General features: G+C 43.8%; 1 protein-coding gene across 3 annotated transcripts in view; it reads right to left on the reverse strand.

Moving 5' to 3' along the window:
- The window catches only part of celsr2 (cadherin, EGF LAG seven-pass G-type receptor 2), a 67,150-nt gene that overhangs the window by 37,035 nt on the left and 13,769 nt on the right, over positions 1 to 16,346 (reverse strand). For all 3 annotated transcript variants that reach the window (XM_072665642.1, XM_072665641.1, XM_072665640.1), the window contains exons 2-3: positions 2,755 to 3,027; positions 1,874 to 2,269 (exon numbers count right to left, since the gene is read on the reverse strand). In XM_072665642.1, the coding sequence (XP_072521743.1) occupies positions 1,874 to 2,269; positions 2,755 to 3,027 (669 nt within the window). The remainder of the gene's footprint in view (positions 1 to 1,873; positions 2,270 to 2,754; positions 3,028 to 16,346) is intronic.

Below are 16,346 nucleotides of genomic sequence, written 5' to 3' on the forward strand. Positions count from 1 at the left end.
AATTGTTTTAAAACTATGGCAGAAGGTTCTAGATTAGAGTAACAGCTCTGGTAAAGTAACTAGAGTCTATGCTAAAGCTTCTAGAACTCAGATTCTAGAAGGATTGTAAAAGGCTCCTGTGCTCAGTCGTAGTTAGAATGAAGGTAAAGCTGTAGTAAAGGTTCTAACATGATGGAAACTATGGTAGAAAGGTCTAGAATTCTGGCAAAACTTCCAGAACTATAGTCAAAGGTTTATAATGATGGCAGAATGTTTCTGAAATGTGGTAAAGGTTCTAGAGTAATGGCAAAAGGTTAATGGACTATGACAGAAGGTTCCAGAATTATGCTCTGGAACGGCTCTAGTACAGGTTCCAAAAAGATTGAGAAAATCGATGGGGAAAAAGGCTCCTGAGCTGCAGTAAAGGATCCAAAAGTAGGAAAAAGTTGCTGGAACTTTGCAAAACGTTCTGAAAGCTGATAGTATCAGCTGATAGTATTGATATAATCAGACCCTAAATTAACATACTCAGATCGAATCGGTATTGGATCGATACTGACCGATTCTCAGCATTGAGGTACTCAAATAAATTCAGTATTGGATGGGTATGCTACTCAGCATTAAAGTACTCAGATTCGATCAGCAAAAACAGAGAAGTGGGACACTCCTAGTGAACCCTTTGGAATTCTGCATGAATGAGCATGATCATTCCAAAAAGATTGAGAAAATCGATGGGGAAAAAGGCTCCTGAGCTGCAGTAAAGGATCCAAAAGTAGGAAAAAGTTGCTGGAACTTTGCAAAACGTTCTGAAACTGCAACAAAGATTCTGGAACTGCTGTAAAAAAGGTTCTCTCCATGGCTAATGGAGAGCTGGTTACTGCAGCGAACCTGAACGAATTGAAGAGCATCACTGGAGGGCTCTTACAGTGGGATATGACTGCTTCCATCTGTAGTCATTCATAATTAATCACCTCCTCCATGAATTCCTCAGGGAGAAGGTCTGCTCCCAGCGCCTGACAGCACACACTCTTTATTTTGACTTTAGTCTTACACGTTCTGTTGCCAATGATATCAGTTTTAGAACTACTACAGTTATGCCTGAAACTGCTGTCAAGTTCAGCAGCATTCAGGCATTGGTTATTTTGAGTTCCGATCCTTTGTTTTTACCACTGTGTTCAAGCAGAATGCCCTCTGGAGCCCTGTAGACTCCACTGATGGACATTATTAGTTAGATTGAATTAGTATCAGATTGGTATCGGTCAATACTCAGCCTTAGGGTACTCAGATCAGATCAGTGTCTGCTTGGTATCGGCCAACACGCAGGAATAAGACACTCAGATTGAACCTGTATCAGATGAACATCGGCTGCTACTCAGCATTAAGATCAGATCAGTATCAGATTGGTACCAGTCGATAAGCAGCATTACCGTAATCAGACCCAATCTGATCGTGTCGGCTGATACTCAGCATTAACGTAATCAGACCCAGCATAAAGGTACCGTAAGGTATCAAATTAGTATTAAATCAGTATCGAGCAATACTCAGCATAGAGGTACTCAGTATCAGTATCAGTACCGGACTGTTATTGGCCGATCATCCGCATTCAGGTACTCAGACTGAATCAGTATCAGCTGATAGTATTGACATAATCAGACCCTAAATTAACATACTCAGATCGAATCGGTATTGGATCGATACTGACCGATTCTCAGCATTGAGGTACTCAAATAAATTCAGTATTGGATGGGTATGCTACTCAGCATTAAAGTACTCAGATTCGATCAGCAAAAACAGAGAAGTGGGACACTCCTAGTGAACCCTTTGGCAAGGGTGCCACAGTATACCCACTACTCCACCCTATATTACACCCCTAGGCCCCACCCCCTAGGCTCACCCGTGTAGTCATGGAGACACTCGCAAGTGAAGCCACCCTCGTGGCTGCGGCACACTCCGTGGACTCCGCAGGGGTTGGAGTAGCAGAGGTCGATCTCCGTCTCACAGTAGTCCCCGGTGAAGCCGGCGGGGCACCGGCAGCGCAGGCCGGCAATGGGGTGTATGGGGCGGAACAGGATGGTGTCGGACGCCACGAAGGGTGCCAGGCTGTCGAACTTCAGCACCGACACACACTTCATGTAGTTCTCGCAGGGCTCGCGCAGGCAGATGTTGTCGTCGAAAGGAAGAACCTGCTGCGAAGAGATCCGTGCCAGGAGACTCCGGTTCAGGTATAGGCGCTCCTGCAGCTCCTCCGAGCCAAAAAACTCCACCCCTCCGGACCCCAGCCGCGGGGGCACTGCAGGCCAAAAACACAATTTTTTTTTTTGTCAAATTAATACCTAATTTCCACACTAAACCTGTAAAGCAGCGAGGCTCTTCCACAGTCAACACACTGATGAATGTGGCACTAACAGTGCTTTTTACACAGATTAACACAGTAGTGTGCAGATAGGCGCACTTACACTAACTTAAAGTAGCTGAACGCATTCATTAGAAGGAGTGTCCACAAATATTTGGACACATTCTGCATTTAGACTAGATTTAGGATGATGTAATTGGCTAAGTGATCATTGTTTGCTGTGATCTACTGAAATTACAACTCTACATCACTAATAATTCACTACACGCAACATTTAGACTCAGCCGGAGGGTCCACAGCTGCTGTGGGTGCATAATGCACTAATTGGGTGTAGAAGCAAGACTTCCATTGAAGTAGTGCCCTATATAGAGAGTGAGGAGTCAACACACTCTACTGCATGTTCTTACTCAGGTCACGCTTACCCCGTGTGCCCCCTGTGGGCAGCGCCACGCTCAGGCTGACATTCAGGATGCTGGCGTTGACGTCCGTGTCGTCCTGGATGTTGAAGACCACTACGTCCTCTCTGGAGGCGGAGAGAACGCGGGCCACGCCCTCCAGGAACTGGGCCAATAGAACGGAAAGGAAGAGCTCCTGAGACGTGTTGGCCAGGCGGAGGGTGATGCTGTTGGAGAGCATTTCATCTGTAATGACGGTGACCTGCAGAAGACACTGCGCCGAGACTGAGTGAACGCCATCTACAAGAGAGAGAGAAAGAGAGGGAGAGAGACACAGACAATGTGCTATGTTAGAATTTTTCAATGTTTAAAAGGTCCCAAATTGTCAGGACATAGGACTGTAGGCTGAATGGGTGGGGCTAACTGCTGTAGGCTGAATGGGTGGGGTTACAGTGCTGAAGGCTGGATGGGTGGAGCTAAACTGTTCCCGTCTCTCTGACCGCAACACAACATTCAATAACCAAAGTCTAAAAGCCAGAACACTGAGAGAAAGACAGAGACAGACAGAGAGAGAGAGAGAGAGAGAGAGAGAGAGATCAACATGGAGAAATAAACAGGCGGCAGACGAGGCGGTTCGTCAGAATAACAAACAGACGAGAGGAACTGCAGTCTCCACAAAGTCCTAACAAGACTAACGAGATAAACTTTCCCTCATTAGTCGCCCTCGTTACTCTACAATGGGCGAGCGGAGCAGCCTGGACATGAATAAAGGTCATTAATCTGCTATTTGGGTCCCACACACACACATGGAATGGCCTGGGAACCCAACGCAGGAGCAGCGTGGAGAAAGTCTGTAAGTGTGTGTGTTCACACACACTAACCCTGAAGCCTCTGTGTGCTCTTCAGGCCAAAGGGGAAACAAACACACACCATATTTAATCAAATTAAAGGCGTCCTGCAAACACAAGCCACGGCCTTCCTCTACACACACTCTCCGTCAACACACACACTCTTCATCAATAGCCACCTTTGTGTGCAGCTCTGGACATGGGCCAGGGAGCAGAACTCCACAAACTCAGTGGACAGGACACACACACACACACACACACACACACAGACGGGCTCTGTGGGTTTGTATTCTGTTATGTTTTGGCTCATAAAGGTTTTAACACTTTACCCCAATCCTGTTCCGTCTGAGAGGGTGGAAAAATGAATTACATTTGAATAAAAAATAGTCAATAAAATGTAAAAAGTAAATATGCATGTAAATGAAAAATAATAAAAATGTACCTGTATTAAAATTTGAACTTAAAATATTGTTAATAAAAGTGCAGATAAAATAAAATAGATGTGTTAATATAAATGCATACAAATGGAAAAAAAAAGAAAATTACATTTTGAATTTAATATATTGTCACAACAAAGGCTGCCGGATTACAAATAAAATATATCTGTATTTTAAAATGTCTTAATTAAATATGATGTAAATGCACATAAATTACATTAAGTCATAAAAAATGCACCTGGATTACAATTTTAATTAAAATATTGTCAATATAAATGTTGTCAAATTAAAAATACGCAATTTAGAATAGATCTTATTTTAAAATGTCCATAAAATGTATGTAAATTATATACAGTCAATAAATAGTCAGTAAATTAATATAATAAAAATGTATAAAAAGTCAGTAAATTAATATTCATTAATAAATGCACCAATAAAATGCATGAGAATTAAACAGATCATCATTAGCGCCTGAGTTAAAACTATGCGCCTGGCTTTAAACTATGGATATCATTTTATTTCCTATTTTACTATTTATTTAAATGAGAAATAATCTAAAAAATCCTGACTTTTGAAGGTTTAATGGTAGGTGTGTGAAATGTTAAGGGACTCTCTGGGTCTTCACATTGAAGCTCATCAGACCTTTCAGTTCAGTAGTATTAATTACTCACATTGCTGTACTCTCAGTACACAATCAACGCCCCCCTCCCCACCCCCACCTAGCTCACTATGCCATCCCACCCTGGAAGTGGGTGCGGACATTAATAATGTATATAAGAAATGTTATTAAGGAGCCAGCCTATCAGCAGCCTGGATTCTGGAACAAACAAGCTTATTGGCTCCCAGAAGCAGATCAGACTGACCACTGACGTACTGGTATTTGGTATTTGGCAGATTTCAATACTCAGTAGTACTCAAGTAATTCGGTTGGTACCAGATCAGCTGCAAAATTCAATTTCAGAAACCTGCACTGTTAAACACATACACACACACACACACACACACACACACACACACACACTCTAAAACACACTCCTGTGCTCCGGGATATGTAGGACATTAATAATGAACTGAGAACAGAGTGTAGAGGATAAGAGCTACTCTCTCTGCCTGTCTGTCACACACACACACACACACACACACACACACACACACACACACACACACATACACTTGGAGTCAGTCAATCACACAGGAGCATGAAAAATGGGAGGTCACACGCGATGCTCTTTAAACGTGACCCCTCCTTCTAATCTTACCCCCCCCCCCCCCCCCCACACACACACACACACACACACACACATCTCACTACTGTGATCATGACTCACTACTTTCTCGTTCGCACAGTTTTTGATACAATTCAACTCAATTACGATTCTTTAAAGAACGATTCAGTGACTCATTTACTGTCTTTACCAGAATGCAATCTGCTGCTCACACAGTTCAGGTTTGATCCCATTCAGAGGGAGACACTTTACTGAATATCATTAACATTGATAACTGATATATTACAAGGATTATAAGGATACATTCCACAATCTATTGAAACGAATGCGTGATTAGTTTTAGATGTGTTTCTACACGTCTCTCAAACACAGAAGTGTTCCACTTGCAGCCATACATTCCCACAGAGAGAGTGTATGTGTGTGTGTGTCTCGTGGGGTTAAAAACAGCAGCTCTCTGCTGTAAAATATTAAAGCAGTGGTAAACACGCACATACACATACACAGTGAGAACACACTCATAATGCAGAATATTATAAACACGCATTACACACATGCATGCACACACACACAAAACCCACATCATCTCAACCACATACACCCATCTGCTCATGACGGCCAAAATATAGGCCAGAGATCAGCCTAATGACCAAAGAGAGACAGAGAGAGAGAGACAGAGAGAGAGATGTACACAGTCTACTTTGAACAATGACAGAATTGAATCAATTGGTGGTATTTCTGCACTGAATCATTTCTTAAAGAATCAAATCTAACTGAATCACTGTGAGATCAGAGAACCACACCTGTAATTAACATGTAGTCATAGGCAGAGTGTTCTATTAGGCTGTGTATGAGTGTGTGTGATACGAAGTTCACTGATGCACAGTAAACACATCATTATCTCAGTTTGGACTGCAGATCTCGGAGGAAGAACACACTCGAACATCTGGACACACAAACACACACGCACACACACACTGCAGAGTGGTACATGATGCCAAAAAAATGCCAGCTGAGTCAGAACACATCAGACTCACACGAGCAGACAGTAGAGCATTAACAAACACACACACACACACACACACACACACACCTCTTCTGCAAACCTTACTTTAGGCTGGAAACTGGAAAATGTCTTCAGATTAAAGCGATAGTTTGGCCTATATTCTGCACATTATAGTAGCTTCAGTGCTAACTGGTGTACATAAACTTCAATCACATGTTAGCCTCATTAGCCTCGCAGCTCTAGTGCTAACTAGTGTACATAAGCTTTCATTGCTTGCTAGCTACATTAGCCTCCAGAGTAAAAACTGAAGCAAATCTGAAGACTCATCCAGAGGTGTTTTCACAACACGCAGTAAACCCTTTGGTGATGGTTCAGGACAATCACAGCACGCACTAAACCCACTGTGATTGGACGGGACGATCCCAGCACACAGTAAACCCACTGTGATTGGACGGGACGATCACAGTACACATTAAACTCACTATGATTGGTGATGATCGGGGATGATTGGGGATGATCACCACACTGTCAAGTCCACTGTGATTGGTTGGGACGACCACAGCACTACAGTTCTTATCATAAAGTCAGCCAATCAAATTCAACTTCAAACAAAAAGAAAAAATGAAACAGTCAAAGCTAATAAAGCAGAAATTATTTAGAATGTTTGAAGCCAACCTCAGACAACTGGGAAAAGAACATTCCAGAAAATTTCAACATCCCCCCCCAGCAAGGAATTAGTGGGAGAACTATATCAAAGTGAATGTTGGAGCGTCTCTGAAGGATCGGCCGTAACGAGGGCAAAGAGCCGTGACCTACATACACCAACACCAGAGTTCAAAGGAAACGACAAGATACACACACACACACACACACACACACACACACACACACACACACACACACACACACACTGACTGAATACACCCTCTGCATATTCCGACTTCATCATCCCCCCTCCACACACACACACACCTCAGAATGCAGCAGTTCTAGTTGCTGTGTAAAATAATCTTCAGCACTGTATCGGCCTACAGCCTGGTCAGCACGGAGGTCAGTGATTAATCAGTAAGCACTAATTAATCAGCAATAATCAGCCTGATTCTGCTGTTTCTGGCGATCCGAATGCTCTTACAGCCGGTCAAGAACCAGACAGACAGACGGAACTGACACAGTACAATGGCAAAGTCCAGTTCCATCCCTTCTAATGAACGCATCCAGCTACTCTACGTTGCCCCCACTGCTGACATGGATGTGCACATGCACACACACAGCTTGTCTAGTCTCTGCAGAAATGTTCTGCCAATACAATATAAATCGCTGGAGCAGATAAACATGAACCTACCATGGCACCATGTGGAGCAGTGGAACCTTGTTCCCTGGAATGATGGATGATGCTCCATCCAATACTTTTGGAAGGAGATAGGGACTTGGAGAAGAGGTCATAACATAAATCTACTGGCACCATGCCCAATGCCAGGCGTGGGTTAGAAGAGTATCAGTCATTTCTAGGCTAAGGTGGGTGTCCTGGAATGCAATCAAATCCCATAGCAATGCTCCAGAAAGCCTTCCCTAGACAGTATAGACAGTTACTTCAACAATACTCCAATTTTTAATTCCCCTGATTTCAGAAGAAACAATGAATGAGCAGGAGTCCCAAAACTTTTGTCCATGTACTGTACGAGTGTATACTAGCTGTATGTGTGTTCCGCAATTATACAGCAGCCTCAATCAGCACAGCAGACTGCCTGTAATCACTCTGCACTTCTATAAAAGCTCAGCTGGCATGATCAGAATGCACCCTGATTTCACCTGCGTTTAGATCAGCTCTGCTCTTTCATCTGACTGGAATGTGTGACACCTAACAGCAGGTGTGTGATACCTTCCAGAAAACGACTCCCAAACTCACCCCAGAAGCCCCAAAACTCCCCAAAGGGCTTTACATACACACACACACACACGCCATTAGAGACCGTTGCCGGGGGCGTCGGGTGTCATGGGAACAGCATTAGAATTCTCTTCCACCTGAGCTCAGACGAACGCAGCAACAGAGGGAGCTCAGCAGGGGGTGGGGCTAATCTAACCTTATCGACCAATCAGCGCGCAAGGAGCCCACTCTAATCAAGCCTCATCAGGGCTGTGAGGAACAGGTCTCACACACACACAACTTTGATTACAGGCCTAGAAACTTCCAGAACACCACTCAAGCAAAGCTACAGGACTGCTTGGGCCTGACTCCACCCACTCATGTGTTCCATAGCTACTGTTGTAAGGTGGCACCACGGCTGGCATCATACAGAGTGAGAAAGCACGTAATCAAGTCTCAGAGAACTTACTTACTGAACACCTCCACACAGTTTGAGGAGAGTGTGTGGTGATTTAGACATGCTGTTAGCACCATGCTAATCAGTGTACATAAGCTTAAAGACATGATTGGTTAAGCTGTGAGTGCAAGGATGCTGATGAGAGAGAGAAAGAGAGAGAGAGAGAGAGAGAAAGAGAGAGAGAGAAAGGGAGAGAGAGAAAGGGAGAGAGAGGGAAAGAGAGAGAGAGAGAGGGAGAGAGAGGGAAAGAGAGGGAGAGGGAAAGAGAGGGAGAGAGAGAGAGAGAGAGAGAGGAAGAGAGAGAGAGAGAGAGAGAGAGAGAGAGAGAGAGAGAGAGAGAGAGAAAGGGAGAGAGAGAAAGGGAGAGAGAGGGAAAGAGAGAGAGAGAGAGAGGGAAAGAGAGGGAGAGGGAAAGAGAGGGAGAGAGAGGGAGAGGGAGAGGAAGAGAGAGAGAGAGAGAGAGAGAGAGAGAGAGAGAGAGAGAGGAAGAGAGAGAGAGAGAGAGAGAGAGAGAGAGAGAGAGAGAGAGAGAGGGAGAGGGAGAGGGAGATTGATTTAAGGGCATTGGGGAATGAGTGAGGCAGGACTCGTCTTGAACACACACACACACACACACACACACACACACACCCTCATGTCCTTCAGTGTGACCCCCTGCAGGGCAAGCCGTCACCAGAAAAACTGCTCTCTCTCTTTCTCACACACTCACACTATACGACAGTGTCTAATGCACAGCATAACAGTACTGTGAGTGGGTTTGTGTGTGTGTGTGGTTGGTGTAGTGAAGTGGGTAACACCACTGCCCTCCCTATAGTAGATTTGGGTTCAATTTCACACCACTCTCCACCAACAAGAGGTCTTGGGTAAGACTCCTAACTCTACACTCTCCTGCCTGTGTAACATGATTTACCTGATTCACCACTGAATCACTGATTCAGAGCTGAGTGTGTGAACGACTCACAGCTTGACCATCAGCCCTGGGTATAGAGAGGGAAAGGGGGCTACACTCCCCACCCCCCATTACAAGCTACAGCGTGAACAAAGTGCTGATTCCTGCTCTGACTGGCATTAGTCAGAGCATGCACGCACGCACACACACACACACACATACACAGTCTGAAAGACCCTTAAATCCTGAGGCTACCACAGCACACTGAGCTAACATTGTGTGTTTGAATTGTGTGTGTGTGTGTGTGTGTATGGTAAGGCCAAGCCCAAGACGGCTGACTGATTATTATGGGATGCCCTAAGAGAGCTCAGGGACAATAGCCTGACCCCCCATGGAGATAAGGGAGTGTCTCTGTGTGTGTGTGTGTTGGGGTGCGTTTCATTATTCTGAAACAGCTGGTGTGTGTATGTGTGTGGAGAGGAACAAATTAACATGATATGATGATTTAGCATTGAGCAGTATTGAGTGGCTGACTGGTCAGTGTGTGTGTGTGTGTGTGTGTGTGTGTGTGTGTGTGTGTGTGTGTGTTTTGGCAGAAACGATGCACTCCTACGCAGCAGATTCCTCCTGCTGTTGCCTTTCACACATTACAGTCTGTTAATATTAAAGAAAAACACTTTTAATTCAGCATCGAAGCTCACTGAGTCATTAGGAATCATTCTGAATTAAGTGATTCACCTGAATCAATTTGGATTAACAGAATCAATCACAATTGATACCATTTCAATAAACAATAAAATCAGAGTTCTGTTAACTGTCTGTGTTTCACTGAACAGCTGATGCAGTTACAGCAGTGAATTTAAATAAAATACATAATGATTTTGAATTGAATCATAAGAACTGAAATGAAACCATGAATCCTAAAGTGTTATGTAGTGTTCATAAAGTATCGCAATTGAACAGAATCATCAAACTGATTCATCCACCTTTTCTTACTTTACTCTCTCTCCCTACCCTTTTTACTTTACTCTCTCTCCTTACCCTTTTTACTTTACTCTCTCTTTCTCTTTACCCTCTCTACCCTTTTTACTTTACTCTCTCTCCTTACCCTTTTTACTTTACTCTCTTTTTCTCTTTACCCTCTCTACCCTTTTTACTTTACTCTCTCTTTCTCTTTACCCTCTCTAACCTTTTTACTTTACTCTCTCTCTCTACCCTTTTTACTTTACTCTCTCTCTCTACCCTCTTTACTTTACTCTCTCTCTCTACCCTCTTTACTTTACTCTCTCTTTCTCTTTACCCTCCCTCTACCCATTTCTCTTTACTCGCTCTTTTGTTTTTTTTCTCCTGTTTGTTTTACTCTCTTTCTCTTTACTGTCATTCTTTTCCCTTTTCTCGTTTTTCGCTCTTGCTCCTATCCTTTCCCCTCTCTCTCTCTCTCTCTCTCTCTCTCTCTCTCTCTCTCTCTCTCTCTCTCTCTCTTTGCTCTTATTCTCTTCCCTCTCTCTGTAGAGTGAGACTGATGCTTTCTAGTATTTTCTTTAGGCATATCTTCGCAAACTTCAAGGTCACATACACATATACACAAGGCCGCATTCTTCACATTTCTGTCCATTACGGGATGGTGGAGGGCAGCCAGGTTGACCAGTGTGTCTTTATGAATGGCCTCATTAGCATATTAAAGAACACACACACACACACACACACACACACACACACACACACACACACACACACACCATACTGACCCAGCACAACCCAACTTTAACTGCTCCGCCAAGCCCTGCCCAATAAAGCGTTCTCTCATAGCTACTGTTGCTCAGCTGGACAAGCTTTACAGAAACGTAGTGCATATCACAATACAGTGTGTGTGTGTGTGTGTGTGTGTGTGTGTGTGTGTGTTGGAAGTTGTGTCCTGTTTGCTGACAGCAGCTGTGTAAGGAAGGCGCTGCGTGTGTCCACTACTGTCAGTCAAATAAAACACTGACTGAGGAGCACACACACACACATAGCACAGCAGAAATGCATTTGAATCCGTGCCAACACATGCCATCTGCCCAGTTAGCAACACCGCTAATAAGATAATCCTTAGGCTCACAGTTAGCTGCCTGCCCATGCCCAGCTAAATGCTAGCTATTTGCTAACTATCTAAATTCAGAGCCGGGGATCAGGATCAGACTCCTCTTTCTGAGCGTGCAGGGGGTACTTTTTAACTAACCTCTGCAATTTTGCTTTTAAGATGGATATATGTAAATTAGGTCTGTTTTGAATGGCTGCCATGTACGGTGTCTGTTCAAAAACCAGCCTGGGATGAAAAACGCATTGTAACTTCAGTGTGAGTAGGCAGAGCTAAACTACTGAAGCACTGCAAAAACAATAGGCAGGTACATTATGTGTCCAAATGTTTGTGGACATCCCTTCTAATGAATGCATTCAGCCACTTTAAGTTGAACCCATTGCTGACACAGATGTGAAAATACACACACACACACACACACACACACACACACATATATATAGCTTTACTAGTCCCTGTAGAGATGTACCGCCAACAGAATAGCACTCTTGGAGTGAACATGATGAACCTATTGATGAATGAGCAGATGTCCCAATACTTTTGTCCATATGGTGTAGACAGATAGACAGATACAAAGAGTAGCTGTAATTTGTTACTTTACACCTCACACACATAGCATGACCACCCAAATGTGTCAACCAGCCTCAAACCAGTCACAAACGCCCCACCAAACACCTCTAATCCCCCCTCACAACCCCCCCCCCCCCCCCACACACACACACACACACATTCCCTTTCTCTCTCACATCACACACAGATGAGGTCATATCCTACCCATCCAGATCAACAGAGCAGAGACACCGCTATTGTGGGAAAGCCAACGGCAGGAAATCCAATAGTTCACACTCCACAATACACACACACACACACACACACTCACTCACTCACTCACTCATACCTCCTTACACATCAGAGTGTGATACACAAATATAGCACACAGGTGTCATACGGTACACGCTCTTTACCTAACACAACAAAGGGAGTTTCCCATCAGTGAGTGAGCTATACAACTCGGCCTTGTTCTTTACCTCTGTATCAATACTACGCTACCGTCGGACGTCCATACTTTCCTTTTTTCCCCAGTCAGGTTCTCTTTTTGGGATGTGAAAAATTTCTAAATTGTGTAAAATGTTGGGATTTCACATTGATTTTTACGTCAGTGTTTGCTTCTACATTCTGTGTGCGGGATTTATACAGCGTTAAACACGTCCGCTTAAACCCCGCCTTCTCACCGCCACTATTGGTCTATACGTACCTGCAGCTACATCAACCATTGGTTAAACTGCTCCTCACCACAGCTGATTGACCACAGCCTAAAAATGTCTAAACGCAACATTTTATTGGGACGTTTAACTCCCTTCTAGCCTCAAACACTTTCAAAATCCTACAACTCAGGCCTACTCAAAGCCCCCAGCCACAACATCCTAACCATGACAGACGCCCGTGTGCCCCCGATGTCCTTCTTTGTGAAAACCAAAATATGGTCACCCTAGTTAATGAGTAGCCAGCGCCACTACCTCTAAATCAATCACTCAGCTAAAATGAAGTAGGCCGGCACATCTGCTAACACAAATAAAGAGTTGGTGGAAGGTGCTTGTTAGCATGCATTAGCTAGCACATACGCACAAATGTGCAGTTAGCATTTGCTAGCATATATACAGAGATGGGTGGTTAGCATTTGCTAGCATATATACAGAGATGGGTAGTTAGCATCTGCTAGCGTATATACAGAGATGGGTAGTTAGCATTTGCTAGCATATATAGAGAGTTGGTGGTTAGCATTTGCTAGCATATATAGAGAGTTGGGTGGTTAGCATTTGCTAGCATATATAGAGAGTTGGGTGGTTAGCATTTGCTAGCATATATAGAGAGTTGGGTGGTTAGCATTTGCTAGCATATATAGAGAGTTGGGTGGTTAGCATCTGATAGCATATATAGAGAGTTGGGTGGTTAGCATCTGATAGCACAAATGCAGAATTTCCCAAATCCACACGCTTTGAGAAAGTGTGATGACTTAAACCTCCAGTTAGCGATATACTAATTGGTGTACATAAGCTTTCATTACTTATTAGCTACATTAGCTTTGTAGCTCCAGCTTATGGTTAACAATCAAAAAACTGCAGACACCAAACAAACATGTCCTGGCCTAACTACATTTACGGTTTGGGACTGGGGTGATGGTGGTGGGGGGTGGTGTAAGTTAGATTTTTAGCTGAACTATCGCTTTAAGCTAAAGATTAACAGATTTTTAAAAAGGGTCCCAACTATATTTAACAACTCACCCACACACACAAACACAAGCCCCTAGTCCCTTCCCCCTTACACCCCCCCCCACCTCCCACCCCATGTTCTTACACTGCACAAAAGGAACCCCCCCAACACACACAACAGTCCCCACCCATCAGCATTTCTCAAGCATCGCTGGGGTCACCATGACAACCTACTGCTTAACAAAGCATTTTCTGAGCTATTCTTTGCTTCACAGTGAGAGAGAGAGAGAGAGAGAGAGAGAGAGAGACAGAGACATAGAGAGAGAGAGAGAGAGAGAGAGAGAGAGAGATGGGGGCAGGGGATAGATTGGTGGGGGAGTGAGAAACTTTAAGAGAGAGAGGGGGCGAGAGAGGGCAAGAAGAGTGATGTCTGGATGAAATGACACTGGAGAGAAAAAGAAGAGAGAGAGAGAAAAAGAGAACATAGCAAGTGAACCTGAGGTGATGTTGGAGGGAGGGAACGGGGGAACGAGGAGAGAAAAGAAAAAAGAAATCTGCGTTCTCACATTCCAACAGGGGCTTTGACTAATGACCCCCAGAGAATAAACGAGAGAAAGAGAGAGAGAGAGAGAGAGAGAGAGAGAGAGAGAGAGAAAGAGAGAGAGAGAGAGAGAGAGAGAGTGCAATGATCAGAATGCAAACACTGACTAACACTGTATTCCACTTTATCAGTACCGAAGTAAAAGATACACTACTCGTCCAAATATTTGTGGACATCCCTTCTGATGAATGCACTCAGCTACTTTAAGTTGCACCCATTGCTGACATCCAATGCACACACACACACACACACACACACACACACACACACACGAGTATAAAAGTATTACCAGTAGAATAGGACTCTCCAGAGCAGATAAACATGACTCTATTGACTCTACTGGGGGTATCAGTCCCTCCAGTACTGAGCTGTGTTCTCTGCAATGATGGCGGTGCTCCATCCAATACTTTTGAGATGCAGGGGACTGACCTCACAAACACTTCGGTCACTGAATGCAATCAAATCCTCACAGCAATGCTCTAAAAATCTAGTCGAAAGTCTGCCCTGGACAGTAGAGAGAGTTGCTCCAAAAAAAAGCAGGATAAACTCTGATAATACCCTTGATTTCAGAAGAAACAATAAATGAGCAGGTGTCCCAATACTTTTTTTTGCAGAGAGCAGACCGTGAAGTTTGGCTCTTTCCTTCTCTATATGGAACATGTGGATTGCATCTTTGATTACAGTGGACATGTTGAGGGTTCTCATTATATCAACTATATCCATCGTACAGGTAGTAATTCATTAGCATCTGTTTACAGAGTTGGGTGGTAGGTTTCGTCAGCTGTTCTTAGCATGTGAACTGTGTAGTTAGCATCTGTTTACACACATACAGATCTGAGCAGTTAGCGTGTGTCAGCACAAATACAGATGTTTGTAGTTAGCATTTGTTAGCACATGTGCATAATTGTGCAGCTTGTCTACAGTTGACACTCTCCAGCAGTTGACCTGTCCATGTGATGATGCTGAATTAGTGGCAGTCTGAGCGGATGCAGCGGCCAGCTTTGTGTGACAACATAGGAAAGACGAGGTAGGCTTCACCTTAGCTATGGGAATTGGAGAGAATTGGGGGAAGGGGAAAAGTACTGTAACCTTACGTTAGAGTTCTTGAACAGACAGTTGACAAATCAAAAAGTGATCCTTTTTTTAAGTATTTAATTCCAGGCTAAAGCTCATAAAACTTTAAATCCCTGAGTGCAAACTGACCCTCAGTTCCCCGGAGCAGGCCGGGGGCTGCATAGAGCCCCCACAGATTAGATTACAGCAGGGAGTGTGAACACACTAAAGCCTCTCTCTCTTTCTCTCTCTCTCTCTTTCTCTCTCTCTCTCTGTCAATCTCCCTCTATCAGTGAGAGTTTAGAAATATGATTCTGTTAAGACACCACACAATTACAAAAGCTCGTACTGCTCTGATTAGCTTGCAGTGGTCGCTTAAAACTACACACAAAAGTACAGTATTTCTTCAAGTGCTGCACTGTTAATAATTAATAACACAGGTGTGTGGGTCAGACACCAGAGCCACAAGCTTTTCACACACGACTCCCGCCTGACCCCCTCATTTATCATGCTAATGTGAACCGCTTTACATATTCATTATCTTTAAAGGACATTCGGAGTCAAGCGTTCACCCCTGCCTTTATTGTGCGTCAATGACTAGCTGAGAGCAGAGGAGCAGGGGTATGTGTTAATCAGGTATGCACCATATGCCCACAAGGAAGCCACTAGGATTTGCATTAAAATACACAATAACATGTAACAGGTTCATGTGTTTGGTGGTTGCTACCGACTGTAAAATTGAGGAAGATTTAAATGTATGAAATTAACACTAGAACCCAAAAGAGCTTCCTGTGTTCTACAAAAGCAAGTGAATTAATTAATCATGAATTTCTGTCAAGACTGCTTTTACCTTAAAATAACAGCTTTGCTGTCGCAAGGCTGGCTGCCGTAGTCAGAAACAGGTTACCACCCCTGCAGGACATTGTTCAACCCCATAATATTAAACTTTGGGGA

The sequence above is a fragment of the Salminus brasiliensis genome, chromosome 21, assembly GCF_030463535.1.
Source record: "Salminus brasiliensis chromosome 21, fSalBra1.hap2, whole genome shotgun sequence".
NCBI classification, from domain to species: domain Eukaryota; kingdom Metazoa; phylum Chordata; class Actinopteri; order Characiformes; family Bryconidae; genus Salminus; species Salminus brasiliensis.